We start from the raw sequence: 20509 nt of genomic DNA on the forward strand, positions 1-20509 counted from the left end.
TATTTTCTTCAACATCCCGACTTCTGCGGGAGGCTCCCTAATTTATCGCGAGCCACTCTTCACCTGCACTAATTCCGGCGGCACCTTTTGCTTGCTCTTTGCGACCCTGCCTGGGGGGACTACATTGCTCGCCGCTTTCCAGCCTGCGCCCCGGCTTCACACCGGCCCTGATCTGCCCGTGCTACTATGGGTATGGAGACCGCGCCACCAGGGGTACACAGAACTGCTTTGCGCCCCGACGCATTCCTTGCTTCTTTGGCTGCCCTCCGTGACACCTTGGTGCAGGGCGCCCTATTGTTGGGGGGCAAGATGGATACCATGATCCTAGCGGTGGAGTCAATGATTTCGTCTGGCCCGCTCGTGTACTGTGAGACGCCCTCTTCAGCGCCAGGAGATTTCAAGATGGCGCCTCTCACAGCAGCTAGATGGTCGAAAACACGGCGTCTTCCCACCTTCTATATGTGTACTGTTGGATGCACCGGGCGTTTTGGACATGCTAATCTGGATCTGGCTGCAATATCCTTTCCCAAAGGCCTGCTGCTTGATACTCTTGCGCTGTTCCTGCTGTATTTTAACATTGGACTGGGGCTCTCCTTTGTTGCTTCGTTGCATGGAATTTGGAAGGGCTGTATCACTAACTGGTTTCATATGCCGCACTTGCTGGAGATTGGTACTGTCGCTGATTCTGGTACTTTACGCAAGACTGGACAAGGATAACTATCCCCCTCCGGGTCACCGTCCTCTGTGCTACTACTGTGAGGGCTGCGTGACACGTTGACCTCTGTGATGCTGCGCCGAGTTGACTCTGTTCTTGGATATTTTCCTCTGACCTGATTCTTGCTGCTTTGGTTCATGTACTGCGCTCAATAATTTCACGTTCAAGAAGGGCCGAGGGACTGCTATAGGCTGGCTTCCATTCTTGCTTGTGCTTTTGGTTGCAGGGGGTATTGCTTCACGACATTGCTACTACAGTGGGTATGAATGCTTTGGGTATGCGAACTGTACTGCTTTGTGATTAATCCTGTTGTCGGTGTGTTAAATCTCGCGCGCCGCTCGTAGATCTCCCTACTGTGTATGCATGGCTACATGATTACCCCTTGTGCTGAGATGTTCACTTGCCGGCGAGGGGGCACCGGGTGCCCGGGAGCGGGTTCGCTCCTCTCCTCCTCCACTCTTTATAATTTCCCTTCTGTGGGGCAGTTCCGGGGCGACAGGCACGCTGTTAGTGGGTTAGGCCGTAGCCATTACAGGGGTGCAGGGTGGCGGGTGCGGGGGGGGGGTTTGTTGTTTTAGTTTGTTTTGTTCTATGGTCCCTATCGCTCTTTTCCGGCTTTGGGAGGGTCTTCCTCTTTAGTGGGGCTGGCGTCACGGGGTCTCACACTTTTGTCTCTTTTTCCATACTTGACTTCACCATATTTCTCTATCCCTCGCTCTTTAGGGGTGGGCTTATGGGATCGGTCTTGGTAAAGTTGCCCTCTATATCGTCGCTATTGTTTAGGTGTTTGCGCTACGGCTGCTTTATGGTAGAGTTGCTTTACGTATAGCCCACCACCGAATACCACTGGGGTTTATCCCCCTTGCTTCTTCTCTGTCTTTATGTAAGGTGTGTGGTCCTTGTTGTTGCAGCCCCCTCTCTTCTTCTAAATTTAAAAAAAGAAAACCTCATATCCTATGTCGCACACCCCACAGTCCTTACAATGTACTTTGATGTATCCTGCTAGTATATTGACCTATTGCACGCTATTCTCCTGTTTTTATTGACTGTCTTTGCAGCCGGCCATGATGGTTGTGGGCTTGCGCATGTATATCCTGATTTTCCAATAAAGGTTTTCAAAAAAAAAAAAAAAAAAAAAAAAAAAAGAATCTGGAAGAGGTGAGATCAGAGTATAGAGGGAAGTTAGAAGCCAAGTGTAGGGCGCAGTGGAACTTCAGAATGATGCAGAACGTTGCATATGGGGAGAAGGCTGGCGCCCTTCTGGCATGGAAAGCAAGAACCGATCGCGCTAGGAATGATATAAAAGAACTTACTATTAATGCTAGCGGGGAGATCTCTAGTAAGATCGAAGATATGCAGTCCTGTCTCTCCATTTTCTCGGAACTGTATAGAGAGGAGTTTGCTCCTTTACCGAGCTCTATTCAGTCATTTCTTAGGAATAAACATCTCCCCGTGCTCTCAGAAGAAAGTAAGAACAAATTAGAGGCTCCCTTTACGTTAGAGGAGATAGCAGATCAGATTAAAAAATCAAAGAACAAAAAAGCTGCAGGTTCGGATTCACTCCCAAGCGAAATCTATAAACTCCTCAAAGAGGAGTTGATAGACGCACTGGGGGTCACCTTTAACTCAGTTCACAGCCTAACTGGGAAGGTTCCTAATACCTGGAAGGAGGCAACAATAGTTCTGATTTTAAAAACTGGTAAGGACCCGAAAAAGGCAGACTCCTATCGTCCAATCTCCCTGCTGAATGCCGATTATAAGATTTTTATGGGCATTTTGGCCGGGAGATTGGCAAAACTGATCCAGAGATTAATACATCCGGATCAGAAAGGGTTCTTCGCAGGGAGATACATTCAGGAACAGTCGCAGCTCTTGATTGGTAATATAGATCTGGCCATTCAGAGGACGGAACCCTTGGCCGTTGTCGCTTTAGACGCGGCCAAGGCTTTTGACAGAGTCTGCTGGGTGTACCTTTGGGAGGTCCTGAGGGCAATGGGGTTTGGCCCAATCTTTATACGAACCTTGCAGACTTGTTACCAGGGTGCCTCCGCTCGAATCCTGCCAAATGGGCTCCTTACGTCGAGCTTTAACATCCAGAGTGGAACCAGGCAGGGGTGTCCGATCTCGCCTCTTTTATTTAATATATACATGGAACCATTGGTACAGACGTTGAGACTGGATGATTCAATTTATCCTTTTAGATCTGAACAATACAGCTCCAAAATAGCTCTCTATGCCGAAGACCTAATACTGTACACAAGCGACCCAGAGGTAGTGATCCCGAGGGCGGATGAGCTTATGTGCGAGTTTGGGTCCCTATCCGGGGTTCTAGTCAATAGAACCAAGACAGAGGTGATGTGTTGGAATCTGGAGTGGCCGGGGAGAGTCCGTACTGAGCGAAGATATCTGGGGATTTATGTAGTAAAGGACCTGGAGAAGATACCTGAGCTTAATCTAAACAGGGTTATAAAGGAAATTGACGGCCTCTTTAGTAGATGGAGGAACCTTCCCTTAACTATCTACGGAAAAACCAACTTGGTAAAGATGGTCATTCTACCTAAGCTGTCTTACAATTTCTCATCCATACCATTAACATTCTCGAAAAAAAGCTTAATGAAGGTACAGAGCAAGATTGGGAGTTTTGTCTGCAGTAACAAAGGAGTTCGTCTGGCGTGGAAAAAACTTAGACGCAGACTAAATAAAGGCGGGCTTGCCCTTCCTGATGTGAGGTTATACGCAGCAGCATTCCAGTTTAAAAGCATACGGATGCTACTTGCGAAACCAGGGGAGTCAGCCTAGGCAGGATGTTGGGAGAAATGGCGCCAGTGGAGGGAGGAGGAGACCGCGAGGCTTTTCTATATAAGTTTGGGTCACCAAGATTCTTCAAGCGGGTAGGCTTGAAGGTCTTGAGGGTGGCCTTGGAACTATGGTATAGGCTCAGACGTAGCTAAGGCATTGGATACTATTCAGGCAGTGCCCCTGTCTGGGATGCACCGGGAACACCGGACTGCCTAATGGACAGTTTGGCGTTGCCTATTAGAAGGGCAGGCATCACTGTCTGGGCCGAACTGGTAGACTCCGGGGGGATACATCCATGGGAGTACCTCAGGGCAAAGATCGGGCCAGGGCTCTCTAGATTCAATAGATTCAAATATTTACAGTTAATATCATGATATGAGGCAGAAAAGGAGGAGGTCAGAGGGAATAGAGAGATTGAAGGGTTGTGGCAATCTATCCTACCAATCAATAAGGAAATCTCTATATGGTATAACAACGTGTTGGAAACTGAGGACCACGAGACACCCCCTTTAGCTGCAGTGTGGATGGAAACTCCGCTTGGGCCATCAATAGAGTCCTTGTATGAGCCCTCTTTAAAGATCTTGTATAAATTTGTCAAGCCCGCTTGTCTAAAAAAACAAATTATTTTTTTGTCATCAATTGACTTTATTATTATACTCCCGCAAAAATCGCCAAGTTTGCCCCTGAACCAGCTCCTAAATGCCCCAGATGCTCAACACCTCTTGCTAATGACTTGCATATCTTCTTTGAGTGTCCAGCACTTGAAAGATTTTGGACTGAGGTGGGTGACAACATTTGTGATATCTTTAATACCATCATAGAGATTAACATGTCATTAGTGTTTTTGGGAGATGAAGGTTGTCTTAGTCAGTCATGTGTATAAAACAGAAGAAATAAAGGGAGGGTAATTACACAAAGAGGAAGAAATTCGACCAAATATATTAAAACATTATATTTCACTTTTAATTGGTATAACAAGTTAAAATCAACAGAATTATACAGAATTGTCTTAGTCAGACCCTCTCTCAGAAGGATAGAGGTCTATTAATGTATTTGATTTTGTTGGCCAGAAGGGAAGTTTGCAGGAGGTGGAAAGATCCCTTACCCACACAAAGGGAAGACTGGCTTAAAGCCTCATTCTCCATGGCTCGTTTAGACTATGAGGGTGTAGAAGATAAGCTAATAAACATCTGGCATCCCTTTATGAGTTGGGGAAAAAATGTAAGATTAATTTAATTTAAGATAATTGGTCTAATGATTACACCAGGTTCCCTCACAAAAAGCGAGTGTGGTAAGCCGTAGGGGCCACAGATCACGAAGGCGGCTGCATAAGACCCGCAGAGGCTTGAAAGGTGAGATGAGGACCAAAAAAAAAAAAAGAGACTCCGCTACCAAATATTGGATTTAGTTTGGGCCGGTAAGCAACCCAAGGATTCATGGAAATTAATAATGTTGCCGTTCCAGCAAGGGGGATTATGCGACCCAGATTTGGAGCTGTATGCATACTCCGCACAGGGGCAATTCCTACATTTTTGGCATTCCAACTCCATATCATCCTCATGTGGCAATAGACATTGACAGGGTTGCACCTCTCCCATTGAACACGGCAGTCTATCAACCTTATAAATGCCTCCAATCAGAAATATACACCGCCAAGACACTCCGCTGGGCCTGGCAGGGGATTATAAAGAGGCCAGGCCAGAGGGTTTTGTTTGCACCATCCATGCCAATAGGTGGTAACCCACTCATTTCTCCACTGCTTGATAAGTCAGCCACGTTGAGAGCGAAGTCCCAGGATCTGGTGACAAGCAATGACCTATATCCAGATGGTAGCTTTTTAACACTCCCACTGCAAATCGGAGACACCTACTGCTTCAGACATGCTATTGTACTATCAACTCAGGACGGCATGTAAGGCCAGGTTCACAGAGTTCCCCCAAGCACCTCCCACATTACCAGCTTTAGAAAACGTTTTATCTACACCATCCCCTTGCAAACTGATAACACGTATATATAGCATTACTCAGACAGAATGCCCGATCATAACTGCCAGAGCTAAAATTGATTGGGAAACATACGCAGGCATCACCATAACAGACAACAAATGGCTATTTTGTTGTGCACAGCTTGAAAACCTCTCACCAAACTATAGGCTTCGGCTTATTTATTTCAACTACCTACATTGGGTATACCGTACACCACCACAACTTCACCCTATGAGAGTACATCCAGATACAAGCTGTTGGAGGTGTGGAGCTCAACACGCTCCATTTATCCATCTGGCCTGGTATTGCCAAACGATAGAGCAGTTTTGGACAGAAGTATTTCACCATATAAGTAGAATAATCAGTAATCCTGTAATATGAAACCCGCTAACAGCACTGCTGGGATATGTGCTAGAAGGGCCGAAAGAACAGCGCAAACTCACAGCAATGTTGTTGCTCCTAGCAAAAAGACAAGTGGCAATACATTGGAAAAAACAAAACCCTCCGACCATAGCTGAATGGGTGAAGGCGGCCACCTATGGCAGGGATCAATTGATCCACTATTGGGAGCTGATGCCAACCAAATCCAGACCGAAAGACATATGGGAACCTTTTGCAAGCTAGTTGAGGAACGGTGGGGTAGATGTTAGAAACCATCACACTGAATAAGGCAGAAACCTCTGACAAGTACACAGAATGTATGTATGTATGTATAGGCATTTATATAGCGCACTACTTACCCATAGGGTCCCAAGGCGCTTCGACCGCTGCGAAACCCTTCCTGGCTTCCCTGAGAGATGGTCCCTTAATGGGTATCTCCAGGGTGAGACCAGGCATCCCCGGCGCTCTGGTGGGGCCGTTAGTGAAGATGAGGCAAGCTAATGCCCAGAGTTGCCGAGTGTGATCGCTGATCAGAGTGGGCACCGAGGCGAGAGAATTATCGAGTCCGCTGACCCTGGTCCAGAAACCTGCCGCGCCGGGAATCGAACCCTGGTCCCGGGCCGTCCTCTGCTCTCGGGTCTGCCGCCTCTAACCAGTGGAAAGGATCGTAGGTACGGGATACACACTGTGTGACATCACAGACGGAGGTACATTCCTATGGCTGTCTGAATAAGGGTGATTTGAAGATGTGAATATAAGATGTAATGTGACAATGTATTGATATACATCAAACTGTTTTGCAATGCGGATGACGGGGTGCGTTTTATTAGTTATTTGCAAACACATCAGATCTATATTGTGTTGATGTAGCTGTATAGAATGTATACATGTTGAGATCTTGGATACAGTACATGATTATTGTTAATCATGCAATTTCTGAAGCTCTGTACGTTATGAAAAATCAATAAAAAGATTTAAAAATGTCTTACTTTTCAATGTAACTGCTGAGTAGCTGGCCCCAGCATTTTCACACACATTTGCAGCGGACATACATTTGTGGAGAATCTAGCTTTTTTAACTTTAATTCGAACCCAGCTTTGCTTTAACATGTGCCTAAGATCCACATTGCAGTTTTTTGCTCCAGATGTAAGTGAAGAAAATGCCCTATGAACGTTTACATCTGGGATTTGGCCTTTATGTAGTTTGGGGAACTTGTGTACTAAGACAGCCTAAGTAAAAATTGATCAAATAAGCCAAATTTATTGTAAAACATTTTAAATGTTAACAGAGTCCAAATATCAAAAGAATTGATGAGAAACAATGCAAAAAGATGGATATCCAGCTGGGCGTCTGGAAATTACATTTTTAGAACCACAGAACTACAGCTCGTGTAGTGCTGAGATGAAGGCGAGGGTAAGCCAACAAGATAAACGAGTCACTCGTGGTGTGAAGTGGAAGATGGCTGATGGGTGCTGATTACGTGAACCGGTTTTCAAGGATGCTGGGGAGTTCAACAGCTATTTTCGTCCATTTTTCCTCTAGATGAATGATGCTGTCTAAGTGCAGGAAAATACTAAAGTTGAATGATGTCTTAAAAAAAATAGTTCATACAAAAATGAAAAGCATGTGGATGACAAAGATAAAGGTTTTTCCAAAGGCTTGAAACTACTTAAAACAGATTCATGGGTGTACACAACTATAGTATTCGAGTTTATGTCTTTGATTGGGAGTTTGCCATTCATCAGGGTTTTAGCACTTTGATTGGAGGGAGGGGGACAAGAAGAATGAAGAGACAAAAGCGTATCCTTTACGACTAAGGATATTTAACCAAATATTTAAGTATGTATAAGACCTCAAGCTCAGGAAAGCATCACTACAAATTCTGTAAGCACCCATTTTTGTCAAGTCTCAATTCAGATAGGTCAGGTGCAGTGCTGTATGCAACTGCAGAGAAGCAAACAGTAGCATGTGAATTATCCTTTAACTATACTTTACCACGTAAAATACATCACTGCAGGGTGTTTGGAAAAATAATCACCCCAAGCACAAATAACAAATATGTGTCCTCCTTTGCTACTGGATGAACATTTCCACTTCTTGTGGACTTGTTCATTGCTACTCCTGGCATTCTTGCAGCTTCCTCTCATTCTCTACCATATTCTCATCACTACCACTGTTACACACACATATACATCCTTGACATACACTAACCCACAATGCAACCCCCAAAACCATATATTTTCTCCACTATAAAAACTGCGGTTATTCCTCCTAGAGCTTGACCAGACCCACAATTTACTTGTAACAAGTAATCACCCTTTATTAGCCAGAAAATAAGACGTGAAAGCATCACCAACCTGTCCTCAGGAGGAGTAAATAAGATAACGTTGGTGTGTGTAAGTAAAATCATATGTCTACAGTAAATTGCAGGCTGGACGTTTGCCATAATTTTTCCCTCAATGGTAATGACATCAGATGTTTCGTTTTGCTAAAAGCCACAGACCACATTTGAAAAAGTGTTTGTTGCAAGAACAATAAATTACCCCTACAACTGTTCTTGATCCATCCTAAACGCACAAAGTAGTCTCTATTTCAATCAACGTTTAGTAAAAGAAACTACCTTTGTAGATCAATTTCTGAAAACTCAAGGGGACTCCAGTGATCTGCTCAAGCATAACAGCCATGTCTTGCAAGGTGGGTTCAGTGCCATCCTCCTGGGCCACAATCTGAAGTTTGTGCTTTTCACTGCCTGAAGGAAAAACAAAAATAGATCAACACTAGATTTAGAAGTGGAAAGGATTGGTTTGATAATACATGTTATACTCTAAAGCATCAGATGTCTTATGTAAGCACTCAACATGAAAAAATAAAAATAAATTGACATCCTAATTATATGGTCACTTTCTGGCACTTAAAGGGTTCATTTGAAAACGGTCTGCAAATGTTCAATCAAAACACATTAGCAAGAGAGCAAATTAATGACTTACCAGTTTTGTAATACAATGCACATACGGTCAGGCAGGCAGTGCAAGGCACACATTTTCAGAGAAGCTTTACTCCAGAATTGGCATTGCCTGCCATAAGATACCATATTAGTCTTTGGTCTCACATTAACTCTTAGTACAGAATGGATACCTATGACAATTAAGTGAATGACCACTGTGACTTTTTGCATAGCTAAACACACGTACGAAAATTTAAATTTACGACACACAAAGAGATATCTAGAATCCTTTTTAAATCACCTTTTCTTTTTTTTCTTTTTATTTCAAATCATTTTTATTTATGAAAAAGGAAAAGAACAATACAGAAGGTCTTCCAACATATAAATGAGATCAGTTGTGAGAACAATACACAAACCAAAAAGAAAATAACATAGTGCTTGCAAGTGACGCATGCGGACAGGACTACATAGTGAGAATTAAACAGTACGGAAATAAATAAATTAAATCAGAGAAATGTACAGTTACACAACATTCCAATCTACCACCCTTAAGGTCTGGCACCGAACTCCGCATTAGCCGAAGTGTACATCATTAATCATTACATCACGGCGGATCAAAGTGGAAGGAGGACATATCAAGCAACTTCCAAAGTTTCTTGTTGGAGATACGCCACGTTGCCGATTGCAGTGCCGAATTGTCAGCACCTCTCAGAAATGAGAGCCATTCCTGCCAGATTTTAAAATTAACCTCCGACGCATTCTTCCATTTGCACAAGATCACTTTACAGGCAAGTGTTAACATCAAGTCTAAGAGCTAGCGGTCTTGTGCGCTCGACAAATTTGGATCAAGAACTCCCAATATAACATATACAAATTCCTTTACAGGCTTCAGCTTGAAAACATGGTGAATGCAGTCAAAGATCTTCCCCCAATAGGTCTGTAGGGAAAGAGCATATGTGTGAGATCTCCAGACCCTGACTGACAATTCCAACATACGGGCGTATCCCTCAAGTGACATTTAAAAAGTCTATCGGGAGTCCAGAACGCCCTATTTAAGAGCATGTATTTTGTTTGAAAAAGGATGGGTGATACCTTATTAGATAGAGCAGTTCTATGTATCATATCCCAGTCAAACTCTATCTCAGTGGAGTTCGGTTCAGCCTCCCATTTGGACTTAGTCTGTCTATGGGACTTCCTGGGCAAAGGGAGTAGTAACTTATACACTTTAGAAACGAAGAGGCCGGCAGACAAGAGGCGTGGGAGATGGGTTACTAGCCAAGGCAGGTGAGGGGTAAAGCCACGAGCTGATATAATGGCCTTCAACTTCAAAAATTCGTAAAAGTCCATAGGTGTGAGGTCATGTGCTGCTTGTAGGTTCGAGAACGGGAGTGGTTGTGTACCGTCATAAAGGTCTATCACGAAGTTAATGCCTTTCTTGGACCACGAGTCCCAATAAAGGGTTTTACCGTTACATTTAAAGTAGGGGTTTCTCCATAAGGCCATAAGAGTGGATTTTTTGACTATTAGGTTAGTTTTGTGTGTCTGATGGAGTCGTAACAAAGCCCGCCTGGTATTTAACATAATCTATTTATAGTGAGGCAGGTGAGACAGATCCATGGTAAGCAGGGACGATAGAGGCGCATGACCAATGATAGATTTTTCAATTTTTACCCAGAGTGGGACATAAGATGGAGAGTCGGTCAACCATTGTGCTCCCTGTTTGCATAGGAATGCTGTTTGGTAGTTGCTGAACGAGGGAAGACCCAGGCCGCCTTTGTTTTTTGCTAGTTGCAACTTTTTCAGTGTTATCCTGGCTTTCTTGCCACGCCACAGGAACCCGCCAAACAGTTTATCTACTTTATTGATGAAGACGTCCTCAAATCATCTTTTCTAATTGAAAGCTTCCAGAATTAAAAGGTTGGAAGAAGAATACACAGATGAGCAGCAATTTTGCTGAAGGTATACCCTAAAGAATGAGTTCTAGTCTTCATTAAATACAATGCCCTGCCTTACCGTACCACTGTGACAGAGACGTTAACCCCTCCCAGACACACTCGGAAATTCACCTAGACAATTTTTATGAAAGCTGCAAAGCCATTCAATGATTGCATAATCAAGCTAGCTATTGGTGTTAAGAGGTCTGCATGCAAGAAAAATCAGGATGATTACAGTACTCTGTCCCGAGAAAGGCTCCATTAAAAGTCTGAGAATAATGGAACTGAAACCTGGAAGAAAGGAGTTGAACAAATGAACTACAATGAAAAATAGGAGGCACCCATATTGTCCCTTTAGACCACTAAAAATATAAGTATATATGATCTGAGGTATTTCAAATTCAGGATTGTGACCACCACACTTGATTTTTGAGAATATTTTTGAGTTGTCATAAGAGACTCATGCCTTACACTAATAATTTTCTATGTAACCTTGCAAAGCATATCGTTCTTTTTAAATCTATAAATATATTACCTATGTGTTTTATCGGAATTTTAAGGTGTACATATAATAAAATGTATGTACTGTCCACAAAGCGTTCCTCATTCCTTCTTTCCCTAAAGGAGCTTTCTATAATTTAAAATATGAATTAAATAAACACAATGAGAGCAGTGACATGGCTTGAAATAGGATTATGTACCCATCCAGTGGATGAAATTGCAAAGGGATGCAATCTACTAAACCATCTAAAGAAGTGTGGCTCAATGGTTAGAGCCGCAGACCCTGATGCAGAGGTCTAGCCCGGGACCAGGGTTCAATTCCCCGCCTCGGCGGGTCTTGGGCTCAAAATTCCACGGACCTGATAATTCTCGCCTCGGTGCCTATTCCAATCATGGAGTCTCACTCTGCAACTCTGGGCAATAGATTGCTTAATCTCCACAACGGCTCCCACAACGCTAAAGATGCCTGGCCTCCACCTTGGGGGTGCCCAGGAGTGGACGCCTCACAGGGAAAGCCAGGATGTGTTCCACAGCGGTATTTGTACAAGCGCCTTGAGACCCTTGCAGGTGAGTAGTGCGCTATACAAGTATCAATTTACAATTACCCAGTCTCAATTGCTCAAGCCACTAACTTGACCCCAAACCACGCCCCATCAATACCATTTGTGGAAGATTGAACAGCCTAATCAATGAATCACCCACATGCTGCTGGGAGTGCAGAATGCCCTGCATGAGAATAGTTATTTTTGGACTGCAATTGGCAATTTGTTCTCCCAATCACCCTGAATACAAGATTCTATTTGACTTTCAGTATGTGTACTATTAGATTTGATCACTGCTATTGGATGTTCAACAATGCAGAGAAGGTTTAGTGGGGTCAATTGTGAGGAAGGTCTGGTCAACTCTGGCATTTTACAATAATAGACCTTACTGCCCTTAATAACTTGATATTGGTGGGAAGCAAGAGAAGGGCTGGAGGAATTTCTGTGATTGACTGTCCTGGCCATTAGTGCTCCTTTTGCTAGACTTCCTGGGATTTTAATTCAACTGGTGCGAGCTTCTCTTCACCACCTCACAGCAGCAGCAACGCACAGGATTCAAGAATCCTCCAAGTCTCTCCCTGTGTCTCTGGTCTTCCAAAACGTAGATATTTTTCAATCTCTTCCCAGCCAATTATTTTTTTCTTCAAACTTTGACAGGATAGGTACTCTGTCTATGCTGCGAGTTGCTCAATCAAATACCTTTCCTTGAAGAGTTAAAATAACCAAAGGATCAATTATGCAACTACCATAACATTAACATCACTCCTGGTCTATAATTTGGCGAGACTCATTTATTACACCTCATTCTATGTAGGCTCTCTTCGATCACCACAAGCAAGAATAAGAACATCGAGGCTTAAGCAGACGACATCCTCTTCAATCTGTTATACTCTACCCCTAGCTTGCTTGCATCGAAAACAAAAATCTGCATTGGATTCCAGTTATGTCCAATTTTAAGGTGCTCATATACAGTCCCTTACACAGGGAACTCAGCAGAGCAGTGCATTAGTTTTTGATCTAAAGTATTAAATATATTTAAGAAATGTGTTTAATGCAAGTGTGCATAAAAATATATATAATGACCAATTTACAAATAACATTTGTGGCAATAGTCCCTACACCCCAGGTTCATTCCCCATGGTTCAATATGAAGTAGCGGCACAAATCCCAAAAGGACATGGCTGAGGAGTGCACACATTAAAATGTCCTAAAATAGTTTGAAATGGATATACATATTAAAACAGCAATCTCGAGTCAGGTGTAAGGTTGTGATCCAGATTCCTTCTTTATTAGGGCAAGCAGAAGGTTATGATGGAATCTCATAGAAGTGAGAATGAAATGCTGCAAGAACGAAACTCAAACATCAGTAGACAAGACAACCTAGTCCCCTTTTCTGTAGGTACTACCTAGAACAAAGGTTAGGTGTTGTCTAACCAGAGTTTTCTTAAATTGGTACAATAAGACGTTTTATCTTATTTTACAAAGTTTTGTATAGCGCGAACTTGACCCGAATCAGGTATCAGAGCGCTTTACATAGCACCAGTTTCATTACATTCTGGCACATTCATTTTTGTTAGGCACATGGGGAGATTAAGTGATTTGCCCAGAATCACAGGATATTTAGCGTCATTGCCGAGACTCGAACCCAGTTCCCCAGACTCGAGATCAACCCCCTTAGGCCAACACACGGCAGATTATAAGTGTAGTACCTCAAACCATACCGTACACGTTGCATGATAAGTGCAGTTTGATTAGGTCAGCAGACAGGGTCCAGTGGCTGAGAAAAGTTAAGGGTATATCACTCTTTAGAACTCCAGATGATTGTCAAGACTTCTAATTCTTGCTCCGATGAGTTACAACGCTTGGCTATCTTTACCAAAACTGTGGTTGTACCTATTTGAGACTTAGTAAACCAAAGACTGGTCAAAAACAAAGGCAGTGTAGATTGAAATTGCTGTCTTGGTTGGTGGATGTAGTTTGTATCGTAGGAAGATCAGTCCAGCACCTTAAAAAATTCGAAGGGCAAAGTGCCTTGACAGAGATTTGTCTTGCTTCCTGGAGCCTTCTAAGAGCTGAAAGGGCAGGGAATATTTGATCATGGATCGAGTTGTAAAAGCTGTCTGGCAGCCGTGTTCTGAATGTGGTGAAGTCGTCAGAGGATAGACTAGTGCTGCTATGTGCAGCTGAATTGCCATAATCTAGAAGAGAGAAAACCAAGGCGATAGTGAATTGTTAACTTTAGCTAAACCAAGGTACGAGAAATTGCAAACTAGGGTGTGAGAAGTTGGCCTGGCATAGGCTGTCCACTATTCTAGTGGGCACCTTGCACCAGTCCAAATGACCCTTATTGATGGTAGGCTTAAAGACAACCTATATAGAAAGCTATCCTATTGGTAGCTGTGGAGAGCAGCCTTCAGGATAAGTCTTGAAGGAATGTAAAACAGCTTGTTTTACCAGTCTATAATCTCATTTATGACCAAATGAAAGGAGAACCACACCAGGTATATATATATCTAATATATGTATTTATTCTAAACACCTCCCTCTAGTCTCTTTATGAGGCCAGAGGCAAAAGTACATTCAGTAAACGTATTTAGAACACAGTAAATTAGCACAATATATGGTTAGGCCTAAGGCCGTACCAAACTATATACTAAGAAAGTGGTATAAGAACCACGATAGAAATAGAGACCAGGTATGAGCCTGTAGAACCGCGGTGTCAACCAGGAACCACCCAAGGTAGTGACATAGGGGACCCACGAGGGACGCATGCAGTGTCTAAACACAGCCACGAATCACCATTAACTTCTATGGAGAAAGTTGCGATTAGAATTGTAAAGAATAGGGACACTTAGAAGTAGACTTGGAGCAAACCCCTTTAGAACTAGGCAGTTCTAGAGTCAATAACCACGGGAGCACCGTAGTATTAGAGTTACCTCGCCTAGGGAAGCCGGGTGCATAGGTGTCTTTTCGTGTCGGGTTTCGTCGCCGTTTTCTATGGCGAGCTGCTGAAAAGTGCTGTACGCGACCAAGTGGAAAGTGTCAGGATGGATCCAAGGGTGGATCGGAGATCTGAATAACCTGAAAGCAGAGGGGACAGAGTCTGGGTAACTAGCCAGTGACCAGGAAGGCGATGAGAAGATTCCAACCAATGTCGGGTGATTTCAGGAGAAGAAGGTGAAGCTTGACTCTTCAGCCACGAGGACCAGGAGTCGTCGTCGACGACCAGGACCTGTATTCGAGCTGTCCCACGAAGGATGTCGAGTGTTGCGGTGTTGGTATCCTGATTGGACCCAACAAGCCTTGGCAACAGCAACCCACGCACAAAGCAAAGTTTTGGCTCCGGTGCAGACAAGCAAGGTCTGAGAGACTCACCCTGTGGAGGGGAGTCAGGGCACGTCTGGAGCAACCAGGGAAGCCCAAGAAACAGAAGAGTTACCTTTGTGGGGACCTATCAGTCGACGGACCAGGGATCGCGAAGGAGCCTTGAGCGGAAATGCTAGAAGCAGGCCTACGGAACACTCGTGGAGTGTAGGCCCACAATCTTTGGTGCAGATGATGCTCAGGGCTTGGACTACAAGTAGCCCAATGCACAACTTCGGGAAAGCTCGGGAAGTCAATGCACTAGCAAATGTGTACAGTGTCCAGGAGTTCCGGTCCCGCGTCTTTCGTGATGGCTGCAGGTCTCAGCTTAGCTGGGATCTCGTGTCGGCCTCTGAGATGTCTGGAAGTCCGCGTCCTGAGTCGCAAATCCATTGGGATCTGGCTGGAGCCTTGGAAATGCAGACAGGCAAGATGCTTCTTTGGTGCCTGTTTGAACAGGGGAGTCACTCCTTGACCCCAAGGGAGAATCTTCCATCTTCTAGTCGATGTAGAATGTCGAGGTTCAAGGATATATGTTGCAGAGTTTCGTCCAGGTGTAATCTAAAGTCATAAGGACTGGGTTCCTATACTTATTCTAAGTTTAGGGGTTGGACATACTCTAGGGTCCCACCTGTGGGAGGGCCCAGGAAGGGGTTGGTTACACCCCTTTCCCTTTGGCCAGTTTCGCGCCAGAGCAGGGGCTGAGTGTCCCTGCAACTGGATTGAACTGGGGTATGCACAGGGACACTAAGTGTGCCCCCAGCACTGTCTGAAAAAGCATTCTATGAATGCACTCACCCAGCCCCAATATACTAAAGCCTGCCTGGGAGGTGGTTACACCTCCCTGTGACAGGAAACCTATTGTCCAGGCCTCCACTGCCGGAGTTTCGTTCAGCAGCAGGAGGTCAGACCTGTGTCTGTGGCTGTGGCATTCATTTTGTGATGCCAGGGCTCTTTAAAACTATTACCGGTTAAGTAATTGTGTACAAGTCTTCTCCCTCTAGAAGGGTAGAATTCTACCCCCGTCACCAGAACTGGTGAGGAGGTAGGATTCCAAAGTGTTTGACACCAAACACAACATGTTTCCAAGCAGCCATTCCAAAGTTAGCATTTACGGTGAGGTTATAATGCACTCTATAAAGAGTATATGGTCTGGCTGCATCACAGAACAGCCTCAGAGAATGGATTCCGAAAGCTGCAGAGGGGCTCAGCTCATGCTTGGGCACCCTCTCACACAAAGCCAAGCACTCTGCCTTTAGGATTGATAAGGCCTGTCATAGGAGTGACTTATAGATTTATACGTGTCAGTGATTAAAGGTAGATATAGGTATATAAACAAGGGGTGCAAGCACCACCTTACCCAGGTTGCAGTAGCAGACCTGTGGTGCCATTTTGGAAGGCATAATATGTGCTTCAGCCCCTGGTAGGCCTCTGGGGTACCTATGCCCTTGGCACCTAAGGTACCATATACTAGGGACTCACAAGGGTAACCCAGTAACCAATCTGGAGGGTACCTAAAGTACATGCAATCAGTTTAGAGAGGAAATAGCTACGCTGGGGTCCTCAATAGCAGGGCCCCAGCCAGACTAAGTCGAAAAACAGTGAAACACCAGCAAAAAGTGGGGGTAACCATAGTAAGCAGATCCTACTCTCCTACATAGGGTCATCATAATTAACAGAGGGGGGGGCTAGAAACATGAATTACCTGTGGATTAAAATAGAGGCTGGCATCTGTTACTGTCAACAGGTCACACACTTTGCTAGCAGTGGTCAGGGTAGGTTCCAGTTCCCGAGACCAAAGTTCAGTCGGTGGTGCAGGGACCTGTTTTTATATGTAAGGATCTATGCTTTTGAAGAGCTAAGCTTTTAGAGGATGTGTTTCATCCACAGGTCAAATGCTAGTACGCAGGAGTTTAGGGCTCATGAGTCCAGATCTGAATTTCCAACATTGAGTACGATGTGTACATCATAAATGCAGCTGAAGAAGGGAGTGTGTTGGGAAAAGCATTCAACAGAAGGGGTGTAATGCCTTGATGAATGCCTGCATTGGAGAGGGAATCATAAGATATGAAAAAAGGAAATTTATGGGAGATGAACTGAAGAATTATTAGAGGGATACTTTTAAACCGCACACACAACTAAGGGCTTGGTGGCACTAATAGAACACTGTAGGATAAGGACATGATGCTTAGTAGAAAGCAAGTGTTTTTGTTGCCTTTTTAAAAACAAGCATAGGAAATGCAATAGGTCTCACCTTTTATTAAGTTAAAGCCATTTGCTTTGCTATACAATACCATTAGCAAAGCAAATGGCTTTCGCTTAATCAAAGGCGATACCTATTGCATTTTCAATGCTTGTTTAGACACACGTTCGGAGATGGCTTTCTTGTTCCCTAGCTGCACAAACCTACAACCTTCACCACTCGATGTGCCCCTTGAGTACCTTTTGGAAACTCATGCAGGATAACTACAGAGGGTGAACCAGCATTTTTATTGCCAAGAGGTTATTTTCCTGTTGATTTGCTTACTCTGTAAAAACACGCTGCTTCTTTAATAATGCACATTTTAAGTGATTTTCTAATATCTCAATATTTCAGCAGCACGCATGGGGGCACGGGTCTCTGTTTAAGTCAACAGCCTTTGTCTTTCCATCTCGGTTACTTTAATTTGTCTTGCCATTCATTAAAATAAATAAATGTGTCTTGTGGCATACACACGCAGTGATTTCAAGCATTCTCAATAGTTTATTAGAAATAAATATAACTAACTTTCTTGAGAAAAGTGCAGTTCAGGAAACTAAAATCCCCAAAAAGCACAAGAGACCTGTTGGGCCATGCACTCGGCCGGAATACTGCAAGTTGTGTCGTTTCTTACACATTACACAGGCTTTGTGCTTAGGGTGAGAATGGGGGGAGTGTGCGGTGAAGATACAGGCATCTTGCACGAGGTCATGCCCCTGCGATCGTCGGAGGCACGAACAAGTGATAACATGAACCCTTGTCAGTCAGTCAGTCAGTCAGTCAAAAACTTTATTCGGTTAATTAAAACCATAAAAGCAGTGCATGATACATAGAATCAAATTAAAAGAATACTGTTAAACAAAAGTAAGGAAATGATTGCTACTCCTTCATAAAACACAATGAACAATTTCTTTAAAAAAAGGATTGATAGATGTGGGGAACACCTATATCAGCATGTTAAAAAACATTCTGGCCAAGCTTTATATAAAAAGTCAGATTTGGTGAATAAGTGGTGCGGCAGCTCTTAGTTTGTTCTGTCTGGCGGCTGCTACTAAAAAACAGTCTAACATCAAACAATCGCGCTGGCGCAAGGGTGTCCAACCTCAGTCCAAGAGAGCCTGGTCCGTGACGGATTTTCAGGATATCACAAGATATATTTGCATATATGAAATGAAGGACAGGTGCTCATTTGCATCATCGGAGGTCACCTTGAAAACCTGGTCTGGACAGCCCCGCCTCTACTGGCATGGAATCCATTGTAAATAAACAAGATCATTTCCTTTCTGTGTTGTTATACCTCTGATGGGTGACCAAAAGGCCTACACACAAATCATGATTTTCTTTTATATCAAAATTGTGACACAGGTAATTAGTACTACACAGCACGAGTGTTTACTCTTGGTCTCTCAAATTTTATTTATTTAAAAACCGTTATATTCTTTTCAATTAAAAACATAAACTGGTCAGGCTTTCATTATCACGATCATGTGCTCTGGTACATATAAAAATAATCTATCTAACAATTCCAATTTACGGTTACTATCTCAGAGTCACTGATCCTAATGCTTTAATCAAGACTTATCTTGGATCACAATTTAATCTATAAACATGATAAATGAAATAAATTAAAACATAATACATAAAAGGTCCTTTGTCGACGCGTTTCAGTGCTTTTTTAGTGTTGTAACACCTTCCTCAGGATGGACGAATTTAAAAATACAGGTTACTCACTCTCGAGCACAGTTTGTAAGCCAGTGAATGTCACCGAGGACTTGCGGACTTGGACGGACTGCCTGCTGGCGTAAAAGGTTTAGTACAGGAATGTGGTGGTAGTGTTTCTCATGGCTGGCGTAAAAGGTTTATTATCTTCTTTATGGGGCCATCTGTTTGGACCCATAAAGAAGATAAGAAGCCTTTTACGCCAGCAGTAAGCCGGGGAAGTCCGTCAGAATGGGACGTCTCTAAAAGAGAAAAGTGTACGTCTGAGGACGCTCTTTTCCAATGGCTGGCCACCTTTTACCCTAAACGGTGACCCTAGCCAATGGAAAGGAGGGGCGGGGCTTAACCTCACTAGTGAAATCTACCCAAAAACATAAAATCTCGCAAGCGGGACTGCGCATGCGCAGCCTACGCTAGCCGAGACCTAAAAAGGTGATCAGCAATATGTCAAATGCTGCGGGGGGAGCCAATTTCACAGGTTGGGTGCCAAGACAAAGAGAGCAGCTACCTAGCAAATTGTCCAAAGAGTCTGCAAACAGCTTCTGACTGGATGGACTGGGTTGGGTGACAAGAGATAGTCAGAATAAATGAAAGGCTTGAGAGAGACAAACAGCAGTGGATTAGACACTTAAGATTTAGAGTTTAACAGGCGTCTCATCCGCATGTTAGGGTGGTAGAGGACACTGGGGTACCTACAAGATTGGTTTGCATCTGCCATCATTTGCTTTTCATGGACAATAAAAGACGTTTGTTACTGCAAAACAAAAAAATAATGACATCCACATGCTGGGAGTTTTCTTCCAGGATGTGGGTGTCTTTTTGTTTTTCTCTGCGGTACTGCCAGGTATTCCTGGCTTGGATGGACAGAAAATAAAATACTCTAGACCATACACTCTATATGAAGGTAGCAGTCGGACGTCCTTAATTCAATTGCCGCTACTCCATCCACCTGCTGGAGTAAGCTTTCTGCCGGGCAGAGACAGATAGCACATTGCTGTCGGAAAGATGACAGTCCATACGAGTCAAAAAGGAGAAGGTGGAACAAGTGTTTTAGGGACAGGGGATTCCACTTTATTGTGAAGTACCCCATACACCACACTCTAAATTGTCCCCTTAATCTTAAACTTTAGAAGAACATATCCTGTGCATCTTGCTCATTGTGCTGGGAGCGAATATAACATTTTGAGGCTATAAACTAATTTGGTCTGAAGTTAAAATCTTTTGTAATTTATTTAATAGTATTACTGGGACAGGGGTCAAAGACAGGATCTCACTATACTCAAACAACTTTACGCTTATGGGGACATCCTATCCCATATCTCCAAATTGCTTCCACTGCATTGGGGTCAAACAGCAAAGGATACTCCAGTGTCACATCACGTCCATA

The 20509-nt window shown here is 43.6% G+C and overlaps 1 protein-coding gene across 1 annotated transcript in view; it reads right to left on the reverse strand.

Annotated features, from left to right (window-relative positions):
• BAG1 (BAG cochaperone 1) overlaps window positions 1–20509 on the reverse strand; it is a 290695-nt gene that overhangs the window by 193326 nt on the left and 76860 nt on the right. Inside the window, exon 2 of the mRNA XM_086965420.1 lies at window positions 8501–8629. Within this exon, the coding sequence (XP_086821546.1) occupies window positions 8501–8629 (129 nt within the window). The remainder of the gene's footprint in view (window positions 1–8500; window positions 8630–20509) is intronic.

The sequence above is a fragment of the Lissotriton vulgaris genome, chromosome 4_1 (assembly GCF_964263255.1).
Source record: "Lissotriton vulgaris chromosome 4_1, aLisVul1.2, whole genome shotgun sequence".
NCBI classification, from domain to species: domain Eukaryota; kingdom Metazoa; phylum Chordata; class Amphibia; order Caudata; family Salamandridae; genus Lissotriton; species Lissotriton vulgaris.